A 21,800-nucleotide genomic window follows, 5' to 3' on the forward strand; every position below is an offset into this window, starting at 1 on the left:
CTCAGTAAGGTCCTCCAGTAGGCAGGCGAGGCCCAAGCCCTGTCTCCCCTCCTCCTGTTTATCCAACGGAGCAGCTGGCGCTCAGGATTCAGCTGGTAATGTATGACGCTCTGGGTGCCCCACCTGCCCACCCCTCACATCTCCCCACGCAGAGCAATCTAAACCCCAGCCTGCAGGCAACACCATTGAACACTGGGCCCCTAACCTTATTCAGATTTCTTTATTGAAAAATTAAAGTCATAAGCTCTGTATATAAATACACTGACATTGCTGGTCGCCTGCAAGGCCTCTGGGATAGGCTGGGGGTGCAAAGGGAAGCTGAGGCCTGGGGTGGGGGTTCCCCTGAAGCATAGGAAGGGAAATAAATAAATAAATATCATAGGGGCACGGAGCCGGGAGGAAGGGGGTGCGACTGGTGTGAACAGGCGTGCTGGCGGCTCATTTGTGGCACTGAAGGTCCCCCTGGCAGAAAGCAGTCTGTGACCTCTCCTGTGTCCTCACAGTCATCTGCATTCTCATAGGCATCTGGGGTGGCAGCACCCCTCTCCAGCCCCGAGAAATGTACTCTGCCTTCCTTCCCTTCACCTAATGTAGTTTTATTGAGCTCCTACTGTTTTTTTCTGGCACACAGGTTTTGACCTGACTTTCTGCTTGCCTTTGTCTGGCTCTCTTTTTTCTCCTAGTCTGGGCCAGGGGACCAGGCAGGGTGTATGTGTCAGGGTGGGGTGGGGGCTCCGCCTGTGACCCCGGCTGATAGCCCTGACCTTGGCCCCACTCCTAGAGCGTCACGTTGAACTCAGTGACCAGAAAGTCGATGTAGTCTCTCTCCTTGGTCTTGAAGGCCTCAGCGATGATTCGGGCGGCCTCTCTGTGCTCTTTACCCCGAAGCGTCTGCCCATTCACTTCCAGAATCACGTGGCCCACCTTCAGCTGCCCGCAGTTATGCGCAGAACCTCCTCGCTGCATAGGGAGACACAAGCATGGGTCACGTGGGTACCTGGTTTTCATGGCCTGCTAAGCAGCTGGATGCTGCCGATCTCGAGGCCACGGTCTCAGCAAAGTTGGGGCCGTGCAGAGTAAAAGGAAGCAACTTTCCAAGTTCTAGGCTGGGATGCAGTGGAGGCGGGGAAATCGTTCGTGTTAGCCTGCCCAGGCAGCCCAACATGTCAAGGAGCTTGCCATTCAAGAGGGTCCCTGTGACTGTCTCCAGGTTCTGTGTCACCTTGTGGGAAGGTGGATTGTAAGGGTGCAGAGGAAGAGCTCTTTAACACAGGGAGATGTATGCAAGGGGACATACCTGGATTGTGACGATCCTGGGCAGAGGCTGGCGTGTGTTGGCACCACCCTCAATGGCGATGCCCAGTGTGGCTGCGCTTTTCCTCACACGGACCAGGGTAGACGTTGGCTCCAGCAGGCCAGGCTGCAGGTGGGAGAAGGGTGGCCTTGATGCTTGTCAGTAGAGGGCAGTTGGAAGCCTCAAATATAACACCTCAGACTGCCTGAGCTACCATGTTATGCTAGAGTAGAGAACAGCTGCCAGTCCTTGCCACCCAGGATCAGGGTAAAGTGAGACTCCATGATTCCTAGCACAGTGACTCTTCTGGATGAGCCCTTCCAGCAATGCATCCTAAGGGTCGCATGCCAAGTGCCTCCTGATTCCCGGGCCCTTCCATCCTCCACCAGGGCCCTGTGTGCACTCCCGACTCACAGGTTTGTTGGCACCCTCTGTGGTCCTCTCCATCCGGGGCAGCTCCTTGCCATTCTTGTTCTTAGTGGATGCTGTCTGTCTGCCTCGGCCTGAGGTGCTGGCCTCTGTCTCCCCTGCATCCACGCCACTGTCCTCGCTTAGAGTCTGCCCACTGTCTGAGAGCTGAGAGAGTGTGGAGGCTGCTGGGGACACACAAGAAGTCAACAGCTGTCACGGAGGGCAACTTGAGTGAGGTGATGGGGCTGAGGGTGGTGGATGGCTGTGAAAATTGGCCATGCAAAGATGGAGAGAAGGATGAAGGGATACAGGGGCTGGTGGTAGGGGATATTCCCTGCAACCTTCCTCATCTCTTGACATCCTGACTTCCCAACAGGGCTTGGCCTGATGGTCACTACTTCTGCCCAGACCCCCCAGGCACTGGCATAAATATGAAAATAGCGGTTAATGGGACAGCTCAGCTCCCAGGAATGGGCTGCTGCTCTTGTTTAAACTCACATCATGTCACATTTTAATGAAAGATATCTGAATTAGGAGATTTTCTTTTAAAAGGTTATAATTTCACCAAAAAAAAAAAAAAAAAAAAAAGCCTGCCACCCTTTTCATGACTACCCTGCTGTGAGCTGACTGGTGGACACACACATCCTGTTCCCTAGCCAACAAAGCTGCTTCACTTTGTGTGTGGCCACTGGACCCTGAGCTGGGGGCTTTTGCTTAAGAATGTGCTCTGTGGACCCTGGTGTGTTGGATAGTAATGCTGTGCAAGCCTGGGTGAGGGATATATCCTCCCGGAGTCGCCTGCCCTTCCTCTAACCCTGGAGAGTGATACAGACTCAGGGGTTTTGCAGGGACGACTGTGCAGGGAGGAGCAGTGGGGGGCTGGTCCAGTCATGGCTTGGCTCTAGCACTGCCTCTAGTATTGCCTACCTCCTCTCAAGCTTCACATGGGAAATGGAGACTAACAGAACGTTGGCCCAGGGCTGATGGCTGGACTCCAGTAGTTAAGTACAAGCAAGGTATGACTACAGAGGTCTGCTTGATCTTCTCACCCGTGTCAGTTTTCCCTTGGGGCGCGGGGACACAGTGTTGAGCATCTGTGAGTATGGCCCCAAGTCCCTGCTTGTCCTTTCTTGGGCTACTTAGGCTTTCCTGGGCTACCTAACGTCAGGTATCACTTTAGCCACAAGATGGCAGCAGAACCTAGCTAACTTGCTGGACAGCCAGCACTTCTTCCACATCCTCGTTGGGCATCCCTTAGAAAACAGGGGGCTCCAGCCTGGGGCTTTGTTGCACTCTGAAGTCTACACACCATTCAGAGGCCCAGGGACTAGGATCACCACACCCCTGGAATCCAGCATTTACTTTCTGCCGGACTGGGTGGTCAGGGGCAACAGTCTTCCAGACACAGTCTTCCAGGAGGTTGAGAGGTGATGGATGCAGGGTACAGGGGCAGGAGGCCCCTAACTCCATCCCCACACAAACCCCACTCAGTGACTGACCTGGCAGTACTGTCTCTGTCTAGCTCACATTACCAGGGAAGGTGCCACTCATCTAGGCAACAAATGACTAGTCAGGGGCGGTGGTGGGATTCAAACTCGTCTTGGCTCCAGGCTATCTTCATTCTGACCCTTAGCTAGACCTTATGTAGGCTAGCAGACCATTCTGCAGCACCCAGCCCTGGCAGTCACAACAGGAAGAGTGACTCTAGGGACTGGAGACACCCTTCCTCCCCACCCCATGCCCTAGAGCTAGGCAACCATACTCACTGCGAGTCTGGGGCAAAGCTCGAACTTCATTCACATCGGGCTCACTGTCGGGACGGTGCACTTCCACCAGGACAAAGTGCTGGTTCGCACCCATGGCGTCAGGGTGTTCAGAGGGTGATGGTGGTGGAAGGCAGGCCCCAGCTCCTGGGGTCTCTGCAGGAGGGCTCTTCAGGTGTGGTGGGGACTGGACGCGAGGGAAGGGGCCAATGGGGTGCTGGTTAACCAAGGCCAGGTGGGTGTCCAGCGGCTTTCTGGAGCTGGGGTTGGCATGGGAGATGGAGGCGTAAATGGGGGAGGAGGGAGAGTCCTGTGCTGAGGAAGGTCCTGGAGTGGGTGCGGTGCCCGGCGGTGGGCTGCGGTTCCGTGGTGCTGAGAAGACAATGCCTGCAGATGACAGAGGTGCGGGGTCCTCCCTCCCTGGCTTCCGTGGCTGGCCAAGCAGGCGGTCGTGACCTTGAGCCAGGAGTGGTGGGGGAGGAGGTGGCTTGATGCCAGGCAGATCCTCTGAGGGGGATTTGACATCGTCCTGCCAAAAGACCCAACAGGAGTAGAAGTCAGAGCCCATGGTGGCTGGAGAGGGACAGCGATTGTGCTGGACCGGACAAGGACTGGGTCCCTGCTCCTCAGCTCCTAGCCACACTGCTTTGAATAATGCAATGCTCAGTGGAAAACTGTTCCCCGCATCTCAGCAGCTGAGGAGCGCCAGGATCTCGGCAGGCGTCCCTGGGGACCCACTTGATTCCTTTGGGGATTGAAGTTCTTGGCATCAGCAGGGGCTCATCACAAGTGACAAGACTTAATTAGCCACAGGGTGGGGCAGGAGGAGGCAGGGTGGCCATGAACAGGGTAAGGTGCATCTCTGAGCATAGTGCACCTACATCCCTGTTTACACAGGGATGAGAGCAGCATAGTACATGATGTATCAACCAGGTGCCTTATGAGCAGAAGTGGACTCTGGCTACCAGCTCCTGGGAGCTCCTTAGGCCAGTGTCTACACTTGGAAAGCTCTGAAAGCCACAGAGGGAATGTCTCAGTGCTTTGACCAAACCATTTGACTTATTCTGGCCCCCCACTATGAGCAAGGTGTGGAGTTGTCATGTTACAGATGGGAAAACACAGACACAGAGGGGCTAAGAAGCTTACCCAATGCCACACAGGCAACAGAGTAGGGGGACGAGACCCCAGGCACTCGGCTGGGTTGGTGGGCTCTCTGCAGAGACTCTATCCTCCCACCCATCCTGCATCCCCTCTCTGTGGCTATCCCCAAGAAGAGCCCAGGGGTCCATGAGCAAAGAAGGGAGTGCAGCAAAGAGGGGCCTTACCACAGACACATCCGGGAGGGTGTTGGAGTTGCCTTGGGGAGTCTCACCGGTTCCTTCCAGGTCTAATGTATTCTAGAAATGGGTGGACAAGCGACAAGCTGAGCACGCGAGAGCTGAGAAGGGAGCTCATCTGTTTTCCTGGACCTGGCATCTATGACCTCATGACACCTTTTGATGGCTGAGGCGATCCTGACACATCCCACTCTGTGGATATTTACCTTCTCTATTCAAAGTGATACGGTGACTTTTTCTGTTAGTCACTTTGAAGTAATTTTATTATTATTATTATTATTATTATTATTATTATTATTATTTTATTATTATTATTATTATTATTTTCTTGCTGCTCTCACTTTAAACTTGCTATGTAGCCTAGGATGATGTTGAATTGATTCTCCTTTTGTCTTCCTTCCAGAGTGCTGGGATTAGAGGCATGTGCTGATACATTCAGTGTATATGATGCTGGGGACTGAACACAAGTGTTTACATACAACAACAACAACAACAACAACAACACCACAATTCTATCAGCTGAGCTACACTCTAAGCCAGGAAGTCGATTTTTCTTTGGGACTTCTTGGTTGCTTTCAGACCTTCCTTGAGCCACCTGGAGATGCTAGGGATATCTTAGACTTGAGCTTTAAGTATTGTGCTCAACAGATGCAACACTCTCAAATCTAGTAGCAGACAGGATGCTGGGGGCAGGGCATGCAGAACAAAGGAGGTGTGTATAAGGGAGCTGTTCCAGATAAGTGACTTCAACCCCAAAGGAGTTAGCTTAATGTATCAATGGATCCCATCTTTAAAACTATCCATGTCTTCCTCCCTTCATACTGTGAGTGTTAGAGACAGCGGTGCGGGGGATGGAGACAGACATGCATAGAGATTATTTAGATCTCAGAGGGCTAACTGCATACGATCCACTTGGGGAGCAGCAACCAAGGAAGGCTTCCTAGACAGGGCAGGGCTCGACACTGGGTCTGACTGTGAGCAAGGAGCCATGTTTCGGACACTGGCAATTGTGTGTGCATAATCAGGGAAGAACACAGAGAATGCTTGAGGCCTTTCTGTCAGTGCTTGATCATGCTTGGACTTGGGCCTGAGGGCAGTGGGGTTGCCTCGGAGATGAGGTCAAGCTTGCTTTCCACAAAGAAAATTCATTTTGCTGGTGATGTCCCCTCCAGCCAATCACATGCACTGTAGGCTCGGTGGCCAGCCCTTCTCACAAGCCTTTGCTGTGGTTTGCCTGTAGACATGCTCTGCTGGCTTCCAGGTTTCTTCCTGCATGGGTGGGCCTATCTGAGCAGCCCACCCCTTCCCTTGCTCCACTCTCCTCCCTCACTCCTCATTGCTCCCCGTCCAGCAGCCAGACAGTCCTTGGAAAAGAATTCAAGTAATGTTCATCCCCACCGCAAGCAAAGCCCAAACTCACATGATTGCTGGCCCTTTCCCACTCCCATACCTGCTGCCCCAGGGCCTTTGTACTAGCTGTCTTGGCACCTGCAGCATTCGTGATTCACTTCCTTCTCTCCTTTAGTTCTTGATGCCTGAGGCCTCCCAGACAAGCTCTGTCTACATGGGTACCATACACACCATTGGCTGTCTATCCTGACTCCATTCCACTTTTCTGTACACGGGTCACTATCTCTTATTCCTACTAGATATAAACAGGACTTGGACTACTGTGCCTTCAGGGTTTAGTTCTGAGGCATTTACAGGGTAAATGAGTTTCTATGAGTGAAAGGACTGCTTGCTTTAGCTGCTGGAAGCAGGGGCTGATCAAGCTGGGCATTGAGGAGAGAGGTGCTATGTTCTTTGTAGGGGCCAGTGATGATAGTTGGAACAAGAGGGAAACATGAGTTGAAGGCAGGAGGCCCAGACTTCATTGTCCTGAGGCAGGGCTTCCTGTATATGGGTTCCTTTCTCAGAAGCTTGGGTAACAGAGGACATGTTTGCAAAAGCTGGTGATGAAGCCACATGCAGGACTCTGGCCCCTCTTCTTGGGCCACCCCTGAGCTTCTTGAGCTCACATCTTTGCTACTTCTCCAGCATGGTGACATCCTGCCTGCCTCAGGACCTTGGCACAAGCTCTCGAGCTCTGCCTCTTACGTGTTATGTGACAACAGGCAAGTCCTAGAACCTCTCTATAAAATGGGTAGCCTATCATGTCATACTGCTGACCTAGTAAGCCTAGGTGGCTCTTCCCACAGGCCCTGGCATCATACTCTGGAAGCCCAGGAAGTCTTGCAGACTGACCCCACCGTGAAGGGACTGCAAAGTGTACCTTGGTCCCTAGGTGATCAGTTTCTCAGAGGGAAAGATCATGGGGTCTTCCCATAATCCCTTGCCAATTGTCATCAGCACAGGGCTCCCTGGAAAGATTCATGATGGGGGATGGGCATCATAGACCTCTTCCTAGTTGAGGTGAATGACAAGGCCAGTTTGCCCATGCAGGTCCTTTTTAGGGTTCCTGTCAAGCTCTGGCCTCAGCAGGAAATGCAGAATCTCTGTAGTGTCTATTCCAAGGATAAAAGAAACTTCTGCCATAGGTATGCATGGCCAGTGTTCTCTGCTGCAGGAGATGCTGCGGGTTAGGATGAGGCTCAGACGACTGCAATTAGGTGGACCTGTCCTGTTCTGGGCATCAGGAACCTGGAGCATCCTTCAGCAAACACTGACCATGACTTAGGAGATGTGAGAAGGGTCTGAGGGTCACAAAAGGCCACGTTGAGAACTAGATGCCTGGCTCTTCACCATACCTTAGCATAGGCTCTTTTTTCATGTCCCTATCATGTTACCTCTCCTGTGACTGTAGATCTTAGAGGAGTGTGACAGGTCCAAGGTTGCATGGTCATTGTTCGAGCTGATTTTATGAAAACTTGACACGCGTCATCTGCTAGGAGGGAACCTCAATTGAGAAAATGCCTCCATAAGATGGGACTATAGGCAAGCCTGTAGAACTTTTTCTTAATTAGTGATTGAAGGGGGCACCCATGTGGGTGGTGCCATACTTGGGCTGGTGGTCCTGGGTTCTATAAGAAAGGAGGTTGAACAAGCCATGTGAGCAAGCTAGTAAGCAGCACCCCTCCACACACACACACCTGCGGCTTCTGTGTTAGCTCCTGCCTTCATATTCTGCCCTGTTTGAGTTCCTGTCAGTGATGGGCTATGGATGTGGAAGTGCAAGCCAAATAAAGCCTCTCCTTCCCAACTTGCTTATGGTCATGGTGTTTCATCACAGTAACAATGACCTAAACCAAGGCAGCCATTCTATAGTAACTTGGGCAACTAAGCCAGGTCTGTGTCATAGCACCCTGGAATTGGACAGAGCCCTGGTGTTTCAAGTGGGAGAGAGGACAGAAGTAGAGTGTATAGGAGGCAGCTGGTCAGAGCGCAGTGCAGGCTCTATGTGCTAGATCCAGACACACTACAGCCCCAAGTCCCCAAGTCATGTTCCTTGTACATCTGAAATAGCTGCAGACAGCCTGGCCATGAACTAGGGCAGTGCCAGCAGAAGTCCAAGAGTAGGCTTTGAGATTTGAGGCCACCGTGCATAGCTGCATGTCCTGGATACTGCATCCCAGCCCCAGCTGCCTGCTGCTTTGCCTAAGCCCCGCAAGGGCTGACACATGATGAACCCCCTTCTGTTCTACAGCCTACCCTGAGGCTCCAAGAGGATAGGTCACTTGTCCAAGGTCACCCTTTAGGATTGGGTGCTTCCCATTCAAGTCAAGAGGTCTTTAAGACCCTATCCCTGTCCCCTACTCCACCCTCCTCACAGCTGTGGGGGTATAGAGACGTCCCTCTCTTATATTTGAGTTGGCCCAACAAAGGTCTACATTCTCACGAATCTGGCTTAGGGTAATGGACGAGGGGAGGGAGAAAGGGAAATGAACCAGGAGCATTCTTTACCCTGTCTCCCATTCAGGTACCAAGGGCAGGTAATGTCTGGTTTGGATAATATCAAAGGCCAGGTGCAGCTCAGGTGCCCAGAGCCACCTCAGCAAAATAAGGCTCCTCCTCACAGCACTCTGCCCTCCCCAAGCCCTTCCCGGTTCTGCCTCCTGCTCCTTGCTTACATAAAGGTGCTATTTTCAGCTTGGTTCTCTCAGCTTTGTTACTCCCAAGTTAGGCCACTCCCTCCTCCTCCCCCATCACAAAGTGCACCTAAGGTTTGAAGCTGGATGGCCCATTTCCCATTCTAACTGTGTAAAGGGAAACTGAGGCACTGAGTTACAAAAGCTCCCAGAAGGCCACTGGTGTGTGTATGTGTGTGTGTGTGTGTGTGTGTGTGTGTGTGTATGTTGGTGGTGGCATTAGATTTCTGTGTGACAGAAGGGGAAAGGGGACGAGAAGAAACCTTGCAGGGAGAAGTATGAATAAGATTTCTAAAGAAGAGACAGAGTCGGGGGAAGGCAGACAGTTCACTAAAGGGAAAATCAGAGACACAGAGAAGAAAAGCAAGATGGTAGCATGAGCGGGGTTGGTTTAAAAAGAGCTTGTCACCTTGTGAGAGGTAGAGAATGGTGGAGTGAGTGGGGAGACAGAAGACCTGGCATTATTTGATTGATTCCTTCAATCAAAGCTGACAACTGGCACTTATTGTGACTATTCACGAGTCCCCACTCCACTGCCCTCAGATCAGGAGAGAAAAGGGCTCTCTGGGAAGGAAGGGCATGGTCACCTCTCAGGGCAGGACATGGGGATAGAGTCATGTTACAACCTAGCAGGGATGCTGCTGGCCAGACCAGACTTCCTTCTGCTGAGCAGACACCTGTCCCCCAGTCTCCCTCCCTTGTCCTGGGAAAAGGATGTCACAGAGTGGAAAGAAAGCATGACCTACAATGGCCAGGTCAGGAAGAGCCCTTAGGATAAGGGGAACTGGGGCTCTGGGGAGGGAATACTGGGACACAGAGCCTGGCTTAGAGCCTTCTTCCACTGGGAGTGAAGGAGCCAAACCTCTCGGGTCAGCCACTGTCACCCAGGGAAGTTCCAGATCATTCCTGTCATGTGAGTCCCGACCCAGGGCTCCACTTCCTTTCCGGAAGAAAGCAAGCAGTCCTGTCCCCATTGTGTGCCCACAGTTCAAGACTCAGCTGCACAGTGTTTTGTCAGCTTCTGTATGAAATTCCTAAACAATTAAAGTGGCTACCCTGAGTCGGAAGCCAAGGCTCCACCAGCCTCCAAAAGGGCCCGGGGCTCAGACACTCAAGCACAATGCCCAGTTTCCCCATTTGCCAACTACAAAGCGCTTTCTTGGGACCGCAGAGCTCAGCTACATTCAGAGAGGAGCTGAGCTCATGGGCTTGGCTGCTGCTGCTGGAATCAGCTCTTAGCACCCTAAGTCCTCACATAGGCAGGCAGATATTCTGTAAATCCTTGGATGTGATAGGACATAACTGGAAAGAAGAGAACCATTAAGATGGGGTGACATAAGAAAAGCCCTGGGAATGCTAATGCTTATCGTGAAGGGATGGTTCTGGGGTGCTAGGGAAGGAGACCTGCTAGATGAAGTGATGTTCTCAGTGGGGGAGGACACACCCTGGAATTGTGGTGGAATAGGCAGCTTCCTGGCTTGGGGCGCTGTTACGAATATGAATATGAATATGAAATGTCTCCCGCAGCCCCATGGGGACTCTGATCTGTGGATTCACTCCTTGATGCATTCAGAATAACATGTCATAACTGGGACATGGTTAAGAAAGGGAGCAGGGTCTAGTTGGAGGGAGTTATGTTGCTGGGGGTGTGTCCTTGGAGCTGGAGCTTGTCCTAGCTTCTTCCTGTATTTCCTTCTCTCTGCTTCCTGCCCCACCCCCAGGTAAAGTTTCCTTTTTACATGGCCTGTGGCCACTATGAGGATCTGCCCAAGGGCATGGGATTGAACAATAATGGGATGAATGCACTAGACCCACGAGCCAAAATAAGTCTCCTGTCCTTCAGTTACACCTGGTAGTTTGTCACAGCACAGAAGAACAAGCTAACTTGGTAGTGTGTCAATTCACTAGGACCTACACAGAGCCCACTTCTCTGGCCCTCTGCACACACAGGTGACATTTGCCCCATATCCTATCATCCCCAGCAACACTCTTCATGTGTCCTTCAGCCGAAGTCAAAGCCCCTAAAATGCCTTGTCTCATTTAGTGTCTGACCTGATGCCAAACTCTAGCTTTTAATTTGACTATCTCTCTGCGATGCCTAGGTCATCAAGCCTAGATCCATCCTCTCATAACCTCCGGCTTTGAATTGGTAGATTGTCTGCAGAGAGAACCCAGGGCCTGGCATATGCTAGCAATATTGAGCTACAGGATCAGGCCTTATGTAGGTCTCTTTTTTTAAATCAAATCTTTGAGCTTCAGGTGGGAGAGCTTACTCAACAAAAACTGCACAGCAAGGGCAGGCTGAACAAATGAGCGAATGTACCAGGGGTTTCCTCCTGAAGGAGTCTTAAACCCAGCAGGTCATTCCTGAGTCAGAGGAAGCAAGCCCTGCCTCCTTGTCCCCTGTCTCTGGATGAGGTGGCGCTGTCACTCAAACCGGAGTGATTTGAGTCTCTCTTTCACTGCTCTAATGGGAAGGGAGGCTTGGGCCATGGAAGAAACTGTGGTAGCAATGCCTCGGACCCTCTTTCGCTTCCCTGTGGGAAGGAAGAGGACAGAGTGGCCTTCGAAGTGGGGTATCATCCAAACCCCCTCAGCAGCCACAGGGCCCCACTCTAGGCAGAGAAATCTTGGGGGGGTTTGGTAATCAGATTTTGTCGGTTGTTATGAGCAACAATAGCAGCCTTGACCTCTGATCCTTTTCTGTCCAACCTGTTTTTTGTTTTTTGGGTTTTTTTTTTTTTTTTTTTTTTTTTTTTTTTTTTTTGGTTTTTCAAGACAGGGTTTCTCTGTGTTGTCCTATTGTCCTGGCTGTCCTGGTACTCACTCTGTAGACCAGGCTGGCCTCGAACTCAGAAATCCACCTGCCTCTGCCTCCCAAGCACTGGGATTAAAGGCATGCTCTACCACTGCCCAGGTCTGTCCAACCTTAGAGTAGTAACACGGTCAGCTTACAGGCTTGACTAAACATGACCGCCCTGTTTCCCTAGGCAACCCACAAATGCCAGGTATTTCCAACCCAATACACAGTGGTGAAAACTGAAGATCTGGAAAGCTTATCTACCTGCTCAAGATGACCCACTGTGAGTCTGGAGAGCCAAACCCAGTTGGTAGAATGTACAGCCTGGGCAATGGAGCATCAGCCCTGTTCACCCTAAAGATCAGAAATGGTGGCAGGGATTCCTTGTATTGCCCACTCTGCAGGCCAGCGGTGTCTACAGGAAACTTGGTGCTGGTCAGAGGCTGGAAAATAAAAGTAAAAAGCTCCAGGCTGAGTGATAGACAAACTGACAGGGGATGTTATGTGCCTGTGGGTGGGACGGAATGGGGATTTCTTTGATTGATGGCTTCTGCTCTGAGCAGATGTTGCTCACAGTGGGTCATGTGTAACCTGGGATGGATCGTTGTGTCTTGTGACCCAGGGAACCTGAGTTTAGTGGAAACTGGCTCGATCTGGGATGTCTGGGCTTCTGGGTCACCGGCAGTCAGGCGCCAGGACAAGGTGCATTTCCCTCAGACACAGTGGGAAATCTTGGAAGACAATCCTATGGGTGGTTGTAGGTGCTCCTGCGATTCTCCTGGTAGCATATACTTCCTGCCTGTCCCAACTACACTCCCTGTTCCTGGGAGACTATGCTCACAAGGGGGTCCAAACAGCAAGACTGGTGTTTCTGAAGAGGTGGGTGTGCTTCAGTTCTATGGGAAAAGGAAGGGATGGGTTTGGCTTTCTTCCAGCGATGCATGGGGCTGTTTGTTACTTTGCGCTACCACAGTGAAAGCTGCTCTCCAGTCCCTGGTGCCTGGCTGAGGTAAATTTCTCTTTCACCTCTTTCTCTCTGCTATAACCCTTGTTCAGATGCAGAGCTGGGGGTGGGGGGCACTGCCACCACCCCATGACATGTCCTCCTGAATACTTTTTAGCACCTGTGGTCTGAATAAAAATGGCCCAATGGTCTAATAGGGAGTGGCACAGTTAGGAGATGTGGCTTTGTTGGAGGAAGTGTGTCACTGGGGGGTGGCTGCCGAGGTTTCAGATGCTCAAGCCAGGCTCAGCGTCACAATCTCTCCCTGCTGCCTGTTGATCAAGATATAGAAGTCTCAGCTACCTTTCCAGCGCCATGTCTGCCTGTGTGTCGCCAGGCTTTCTGCCATGATGACAATGGACTGAACCTCTGAACGGTAAGCCAGCCCCAATTAAATGTTTGCCATTGTAAGAGTTGCTGTGGACATGGTGTCTCTTAGAAGCAATGGAACCCTAACTACAACACCACCTCTTAGCAGAATGGATGTTTAGAATCTGAGGAGCCAAGGAGGTCTGCCTTGGTCTTATAGAAGAGGAAACTAAGAGGAAACTTATAGAAGGGACTTCCTCAAAGGGACATGGGACAAGGTGGTGTTAGAGCACCCCGTAAGAGACACTTCCTACCTCCCAAGCCCCCAGCCCCGGTAGTCTGTGTGCAGAGTCAGAGGCTGCTATGCACAAGGGGTATATCAAGAGATACTAGGCCAGGGCTGCTCAGGTGCAGGAAGACCTGGCACCTGCTCAGCTCATCACTGTATCTCTTAGCAACTGACCGCACCATCTGCACAGAGCCCTTGGTAACTCCCGGGAATGTGTCTGTGTGCTCCTTGTTTAGTTTCAATAATCAGAGATTCAATAATCAGATAAGCCAGACTATATCCTCCCAGGTCAGGGGCATCATCTTGTTTCTAAGTTAAACTCTTCAGCACATGACCTACTGCTTTTTCTACGTGCCCTGTTCTGGCTCCACTTCCCTCCTAGACGGTGTGTAGATGCAGGAAACATGCTCGAACCTCAGGACCTTTGCAGATGCTGTTCCTGCTGTCTTCCTCAAGTGGGACTTGACAATCCTCCCCACGTGCCCTGCTCCCTTTTACTATCTTATTTAGCTCTTATCACTTATTGTGCCTGCCTCTCATCTCCATCCTCCATCATTCCTGCTGGCCTCTGAATTGCAGTGGAAGAAAGCATCTTTATTATTCTCCAATGCCCTGTAGTCCCAGGGCTGCACACAGCACACGACATGCATCCGTAAAGATTAACAGAAAGGAAGGAAGACAGGGGAAGGGAAAGACAGATGGCCTATAGACCAACAGACAGACTGCTAGGTGATGCTCAGCAAACAACTTCAGGAAGAGCCAGAGCCAGAGGACAGGGCTCACAACACCACACAGAAGCAAGCGGGCCAGGACCCCGTCCTGACTGGTCTCTCGCCAGCAAGCTGTGTGGCTTGGAGGAGCTGTTCCTCCTCTCTGAGCTTTAGCATCCTTCTCTGTAACACCAGGGCCTTAGTGGTTATGGTCGCTGGGAAGCTGCAGAAGACTTGTTTAAGAAATGCTGGGTCTGGGTCTTAGAGAATGCTTAGAGATGGTTCCACAGGCCACGGCTATTATTACAAATAATGGCTCCAGCATTCATACCGGCTGAAGTGTGTGATAAACTGGGATCCAGCAGTGACTGAGATATGACCACTTCTGCAAACCAGAGGTCACCGACTATACTTCTGATCATGAAAGTACAATAAGCCAAGAGCTGGAAGTCACTCCTTCAAGAGGGTCAGGGAAAGCTTTCTGTAAGATCTGCCATCCAAGCTACAGACTATGGGAAATGGGAAGGAGAACATTCCAGACAGGCAGAGGCTGTGGCATGCGCAAAGGCTGACTGAGTTCTCCATTGCACAGCATAGCAATGATCACCCTCCTTTCATGGATCCTACATCTGAACTCAGAGAGGCAGGACTGCTCTTGAGGACACACAGCAAGGGACGGGACTAAGCCAGGATTTGAGTAGAGGCCATTCTCCAGAGTCTGGGGCCACTTATAAGGTGGTCAGACTACCAGGAGACAGACTGAGCATCAAGAACACCAAGTCCCAGCCAGAACAAGTGCAGAGGTCAGGGGCGACGGGAAGGGCTCAGCCCCCACCTCTGCCCTGCCTAAGGGGCTCCCAGCCTCCCCCTGCAGAAGGACGGTACCTCCATCAGGTCTATAAGCCACAGCAGCCGCTCCTGGGGAGGGTGAATGGGCAAAAGGCAAAAAGAAAAATACATGAAATGAATGTCAGGGAATCAAGAGGCCTCACCTCAGTATAGTGCCCCCTCCCCCTGCCGCACACACAAACACCTATTGAGGGGAAGGAACAGCAGGGCCCTCAGAGGAAGGTGGAAGGCCTTGCTGCTCTGAGGAACCAACTTTATCCCTGGGGCTGGGGGTCTCCGTAGGCCAGCAACTTGGGGCAGGTTTGGTGCCAGCGTTTCCACTCACAGATGGAAAAGCAGGCTGGAAGGGAGCAGTCTGTCCAAGGTCACACCTGCTGAGGACAGAGAGTGACTTAGGGGGAATCTGCTTGGAGACTTTGTTCCAGCACGTGAGGTCCTCAGGGACCTTCTGCAGACCTAAGACTGGGCCTCAAATAGTGCTCACGGGCGTCCCTGGGAAGGGGCAAAAGGGAGGGGCGGCAGTCCTCAGCCCATTGCTTTCTAGGACCTTTGAGTATTTATAGGCTCAGGGAGAGCATCTCTAAGGGGGGAATTGGGGGGGTGGCGGGGAGGTTGCCCAAGATGAAATGGCAAAGGGAAAAGGGAAAGTTTCATCCGCCCCAGGGGTGTGGTCACATCCCACTGACTCCAGTACCCCTGGAGCCCAAGACTTTCTTTTTTCTGCTCTCCCTACACACTGGGGACTTGGTAAAATTCCCCATAAGGCAGGAAATGGAGCTGAGGCATGGAGAGGTAAGAGGATTTCCCTATCTGTAAAGACTCACTTAGACTCTGTCCCAGGAGCTCCTCTGCCTGGGGAAGTGTGTGTTTCCAATTCTGACATTCCTGGGTACCCTGATTGGTCACAGATTCTGAGGCGGGAGGGAGTGGCATTTAGGAACTGTAAAAGGGACTTCAGAGTACTCTCCCATCTGCCCCGAAGCTGCTTATACAGAACCACTTTTGATGTGAGCTCTGTTGTACACCCCCAGGGTACAGCCCTGCGCAATGGGTCCTTGCTGGTGCTGTTCTTAGCTAACCAGAAGAAAGACTTCTCAGGGATGGGAAGGTCATTGCTGGGCTGGAGCTGGAGGTCCCTGCTCTCTGCAGAGCTCTATCCAGGCACAAAAGGCTCTCGGCTCCTCTTACCCCATACCCTGTTCTGTTCTTTGGGTCCTTAGGTTGCTGCAGCCTGAGCTGGAGAGAGCTTATACAGTTTATGCATGGGAAAACTGAGGCACAAGGAGATCAACCAGATTTTGTGCCTCCTAGACCAGAAAACACTCACTGTGCTCCTGACTTTCCAAGAGCTGCAGTCTGTGTTATAGAACTGTGCTCTGTGGTTCTTGAAGCTCCACATGGACATTTTAAGGCCAAGGTCATAAGAGTCAGACTCGGAGAGAAGTAGAATGCAGACCAGGGCCCACAGCCTAAAATCACCTCATCAGGAGGTTCGTCAAAGCCTGTGGTTGGAGCAAACCCAGCAAAATGGGGGTGGGGCTTCTGCCTTGCCCTGGAAGGAACCTGCACTTCTGGGGACCTGAAATATGGCTGCTGGCACATCCAGAGCCCTGGGAGGAGGCATGGTAGTCTCTGAGGCCACCTCAGGTAGGAACAAGGACGTTTAAAGATGTAGGAGATGGGGTTAAGGTCCTCCAGACCCCAGAGTCCTAGTGTTAAAAGAAAGTCACATGAGAAGCAAGAATTTGTAGGAATGACAGCTCTCTGTGGGGTCACCAGACAGCCACCCAGTAGCTCATCGCTCCTGCAGCTCAGCCTACCTCTGCACTTTCTGAGTCCTGGCTTCAGAGTCACTTCCCTCCCTCTCCAAGGGTGACCTCACCACCTGTAGGCCTCCAACCCACCCACCCAACTCTTCCTCCCAAAGGATACCTGGCTGTCCCCTAAGATAAGAAAGAAGGCATTTCCTGTCAGGCGTGGTAGCATGTGCCTTTACTCTCAGCACTCAGGAGGCAGAGGCGGGTAGATCTCTGTGAGTTTGAGGCCAGCCCAGTCTACATAGCAAGTTCTAGGCCATCCAGGGCTGCATATGTCTCAAAACAAAACAAAACAAAACACAAAGTAAACAAAACCCAAGGTGCTTGCCCCTGAGAATCCTGGGAGCAGAACCACATTCCAGTGTGGATTGGATGCTGTACTGGGGGCTGCTGAGTTGGCAATAAAGCCAAAGCCAGGCTTGGGGCTCCACCGACAACAGGTGGCCTCTGCTGAAACCCAGAACCACAGTCCAGACCACCAAGACTGACACTGTTAGTGCTGGCCCTGAGCTGAACACCATGCTTTCCCTGTCTGATCTCCCTGTGAACTGCAACTATGTAGTTCTTGTTTTGTCTAACTATCCTTTATATTTTTATTACATTCTTAGCATGCCTGTGTGTGCTCCTGTGCATGTGTGCATGGGAATCAGAGGACAACAACTTGCAGTTAGTTCTCTCTCTCCACCACGTGGGTCCCAGGGACTGCACTGGGGCTGGTGGTCAGCACCTTTACCCCCTGAGACATTTTGTTGGCTCCTAATCATCCCTTAAAAAAAAATAGCCCTTAGAAAACCTTTCCCCTGGATCCCCAGCAGGCCTATCTTTCTTAGATGCCCCCTGTCCCCATGTCTAGCACTTGCTAGGTACTCCACAATAACCAGGCTCTCACGGACGAGGAACCTGAGGCTTAGGAGGGAAGGGAACATCTAAACCGTACCTGACCTTCTCACCAAGGATAGGGCAGGGGCGGCTCACCCTGGCCGAGCTGACGGTTGTAGAGGTGCCGCGGCTGCCTGTGGATGAGCCTGTGTCACTGTAGGATACCATGGAATACGTGTCTCCAACACCGGGGCCCGGGGGCTGCCGTGCCTTCATGGATTCGATCTCGCGCCTCAGCACCAGGTGGTCAAAGCGGTCCAGGTCTTGCGGTAAGATGATGCCTCTCACCTCAGACAGGAGTGAGAACTGCAGGGGAGGGCGGGACAGGTACACACTCAGACACTCGGCAGAGAACTCTGCCAGCAGCTGGGACCGGTACCTCTATTCCCAGGTGATCTGCATGCAAGCCTGCTCTGCCTTCCTGAACCTTCTGCGGCTCTCCGGTCAGTGTCCTTGAGAAAGAATTCAAATATCTTTACTCAAGCACTAGGCCCAGCATCACTTGTCTCCTTCCTCTCTGTAACTCTTCCTTCTCAGCATGCACATGTGACAAAGAGCCTGAGCATACTATCATATTCATGCCACAAAGCCCTTAGCCATTCCTTTAGAGTGGTCCTCTGGGTCATGTTTGTCTGCAAACCCTATTTCCTCTTGCCTGCTTGAATTTACCTTAAATTACACTATATTACTAGTGTAATTAGTTACTTCTTCCTTTTAGCAGTTTCTCTGGTTGGCCCCTCATCCTCGTCCCTGCTTATGAAGAATATTCTGTGATAATAAACACTATATTCTGTCCCTGACACCAGATGTCTTTGAGTTTGGAGGATGGGGCTGCTTAGGGTTCAGTTGAGCTGAGGTCCCTGGTCACAGGGTAGGGACAGAAGGAACAAGTCACCTTGGCATGTGTGTTGAGCAACTCAAACAGTGCCATGACCAGGGCCTCCACAGAGATGGCGCCACCACGGTACTGGTCCAGGTAGTACATCATGGTGGCACGCTCTTGCTCCGTCAGCAGGTGCCGGGCTTGGTCGTCCAGCAGTGCACGTGTCTGATTCCCCAGGCTGCTCAAGGTCACCTGGGAGCCAGCTGGGCCCTTGTAAAATCCTGGCTGAAAGACAGAAGGACACAGGCCAGAGGACTCTTTGGCTGCTGGGGAGCCCAGAGGACCTGGTAGAGGCAGCAGCATCACTGCAGGGGAAGTGGTGGTGTCTAGAGGTGTGTCAATGGTTTCCACATTCCCAGGAACCGCTCCACCCAACCCTGGGACAACGGCACCGGGTGGCCATCTTTGTGGCACTTTCATATTTGGATCACTATGTGATCCTCTGGGTTTTGATGTCTCTCTTAGTAAGCTGGTGTTATAAGAGTCCCTGCATTTCTGAATCTGTACCCTTAACTCTTGCCAAATTATACAGGTTGTCCTTACCAGTGAGCAGCTGATACCACCCAGTCTCTCTCCAGATTCCCTGGCCCATGTTGTGATCTTGCCAAGAATATTGGCAATGATCTTGGAAACACAGACTTTCTGTTTGCCTACAAGGTGCTTGATGCTCCGACCTCTCCATGGTCCCAAAGCCTGTGAGAACAGGGTCAGCTTGGCCCGTTGCTCTGTTCCTAATCCTACTCCTTCTCTTCTTCTATTCTTCCACCAGCCCTGGCACATGCTCTTGCCTTGGCGTGGCTCGAGCCTCAGCTTCTTCTCTGTGTCCCATCCAGGGCTAGTGACTCAACTCACATTCCTCCTAGACGCCACCTTGCCTTGTGGTCCCCAGGGGGCTTTCTAATCCAATATTGGTTCGAATGCTTGCGCTGTCTTTATTTGTGAGTCTTCCATTGGGTGTGACCCCCCAGGAGGGCAGAGGCCTGGTAACTTCTGTTCACTGCCCTTATCCCTCAGGCCAGCACAGTGGCTAGAGGCCAGTAAGCATCCAGACAGATGGGTAGCCTGGCTGAAGCTCCCTACACTGTGTAAGCCCCTGTGCATACTATGCCCAGAACTAAGGGGAGAGAAAGAAGATGCTGATGATGTCCTGTGATGGTTTGTATACGCTTGGCCCAGGGAGCGGCACCATTAGGAGGTGTGGCCTTATTGGAGTAGGTGTGTCACTGTGGGTGTGGGCTTTATCACCCTCATCCTAGCTGCCTGGAAGCCAGGCTTCTGCTAGCTGCCTTTGAGACAAGAGGTGGAACTCTTAGCTTCGCCAGACCCACGTCTGCCTGGATGCTGCCATGCTCCTGCCTTAATGAACTGAACCTTTGAACCTCTAAGCCAGCCCCAATTAAATGCTGTCCTTATAAGACTTGCCTTGGTTGGTTATGGTGTCTGTTCACAGCAGCAGAACTCTAACTAAGACATGTCTGTCCCACAAAGACACCTACCTTGCCTGCTCCTTCTTCTGTGCAGTCCCCCGGAAACCTATGGAGAGATACAAGTCCTCTCAGCACATATTAGCACACGGAATAGGGCGCACATGGGGAAAGAAGGCTCAGTTGGAGCAGGAAAGGCTTTCTATCTGGCATGGTGGCATATGCCTGTGATCTCAGCATGTGAGAAGATCTGGAGGTCAAGACTAGCCTGGGCTGCTGGGTAGCAAGTTTCAAGCCAGCCAGCTTAGGATATGTGAACCTTCTCGAAAATTCTTCCCACCCTAAAGTAGAACAAAAGTGTGAGAAACCACACATCTCTCTACCATGGTCACTGCTTAGAAGCTGCTGAAGGGCATGTGACCTCTGAGACCTACAGTGGCTTTGAGCCTTCCCCATTAGCAACATACTCAGCACTGCTACACCATGCAAGATAGTCTTCTGAGTGCTTCCTGTTCAGATGGGACCCAGAGTTCTCTGGTTGGCATGAGAGCAATGGGGAGTCGGGAATCACAAATGTGAGGAGAATAAAGGACCTCTGACAGGTGATCTGCGTCAGCCATCCCCTAGGATGGTGGGGGAACTGGAAATCCTAGGTTTTTGGTTTGTTGGGACACCTTAGCTCTAGCTCATATTTTCATGAGAAAATGTAGGCTTTATGGTTCAAGAGTTTGGAATTTTAAGAAATAACCAGAAACCAAGTTTTTAAGTGGGAAATCAGATTTTAAAATATGTTGGAAATTAACCTTTTAAAAACATGTAACACTATGCAGGAGAAAAGAAGGGAATGCATGAGAGAAATAAGACACTGTTGGGGGTGTCTGACCAGGAGTCACCAGCCACCAGGTGGAGATGTCTGATGGGGACCACAGGCGACACAGGTTACATTACAGCAGGCATACAGCCACCTGGCCCCTGTGACTGGTTTGGGCTTCTGAGATTCCTTCATCCCGAGTATCTCGCGGGGTCCTCTCTGGCAGTATAGGATGGGGACAGTAGAGCCCGAATTCAGATGCTCCCAGATGCATTCAGCACCCAGTTAAGGGATTTGCCGGATGGCAGAGACGGGGGATCTAAGTCCTGTACTTCAGCTTTCCAGAGACACTGGGGCTAGGAGAGGAGGGGAAGAGCCCGCACTCATGCCCATGAGCGGAGTGGATCTCAGGGTAAGAACACCAGACTGAGAGCCCTGTGGCAGAAAATGAGAAGAGCAATGGTTCTCAGAAGTCACCCGAAGATCCCGGAACCCTGTGCCTGAGGTCAGACCCTGCTGAGTTGGCGACGCTTTCCCCAATCCGGGAACTGGCGATCCACTTGGTCTGGTCCACGGTGGTACGTGCGTGGGGCAGCCTTCCGACGTCCTTCACCGTCAGGATGAGGTGCCGGGATGACTTGAGCAGCTTCACTGCCTCGTCATGCAGGATGCTGAGAAAGCTCCGCCCATTCACCTCCAGAATCTGGTCTCCAACCTGCCAAGACCCAGCACCGTCACATGGGCTGACCTCATCCCAGCTCTCCTCTCGCCAGACAGAGATGAGGTCAGTGAGGTTCAGGGAGGCTGTGGATGCCGGAGGGTCTCATAAGATGGAAATGACAGTTTGCTTCCAATTCCAACCCTTAGCCCAGCTCTTGTCACTTAGAGAGAGTCTGCTATGACGTTCTCTGGAGTCCCCCATCAGAAGCAAGCCAGCTCAGAGACTGGTACCAGATGAACTAACTGTAGGATGGGATGAGAGGCACGAAGGGAATTAGACACCTGTTATTTCCACATCTGATCCCATACTGTTGAGATTCCTTATCTACTACATGATTTTTTTTAATTCTATGTGCATATATGAGTGCACTGCATGCATGTGTGCCTGGTGCCCACAGAGGCCAGAAGATGGGGTG

At 51.7% G+C, this 21,800-nt stretch overlaps 1 protein-coding gene across 13 annotated transcripts in view; it reads right to left on the bottom strand.

The window, feature by feature from the left end:
* Window positions 1–204: 204 nt before the first annotated feature.
* Whrn (whirlin) overlaps window positions 205–21,800 on the bottom strand; it is an 85,652-nt gene continuing 64,056 nt past the window's right edge. Inside the window, exons 4-13 of one of the 13 annotated variants that reach the window (XM_031377635.1) lie at window positions 21,177–21,379; window positions 19,926–19,962; window positions 18,442–18,654; window positions 17,643–17,852; window positions 14,887–14,919; window positions 4,794–4,865; window positions 3,472–3,997; window positions 1,709–1,887; window positions 1,298–1,420; window positions 205–960 (exon numbers count right to left, since the gene is read on the bottom strand). In XM_031377635.1, coding sequence (XP_031233495.1) covers window positions 778–960; window positions 1,298–1,420; window positions 1,709–1,887; window positions 3,472–3,997; window positions 4,794–4,865; window positions 14,887–14,919; window positions 17,643–17,852; window positions 18,442–18,654; window positions 19,926–19,962; window positions 21,177–21,379 — 1,779 coding nt within the window. In that variant the 3' untranslated portion in view covers window positions 205–777. Of the gene's footprint in view, window positions 961–1,297; window positions 1,421–1,708; window positions 1,891–3,471; window positions 3,998–4,793; window positions 4,866–7,591; window positions 7,826–11,954; window positions 12,134–14,886; window positions 14,920–14,978; window positions 15,762–17,604; window positions 17,853–18,441; window positions 18,655–19,925; window positions 19,963–21,176; window positions 21,380–21,800 lie in introns of those variants that run through there. The other 12 variants (XM_031377633.1, XM_031377637.1, XM_031377636.1 and 9 more) reach the window with 12 other exon arrangements.

The sequence above is a fragment of the Mastomys coucha genome, unplaced genomic scaffold (genome assembly GCF_008632895.1).
Source record: "Mastomys coucha isolate ucsf_1 unplaced genomic scaffold, UCSF_Mcou_1 pScaffold18, whole genome shotgun sequence".
In the NCBI taxonomy this organism is placed as follows: domain Eukaryota; kingdom Metazoa; phylum Chordata; class Mammalia; order Rodentia; family Muridae; genus Mastomys; species Mastomys coucha.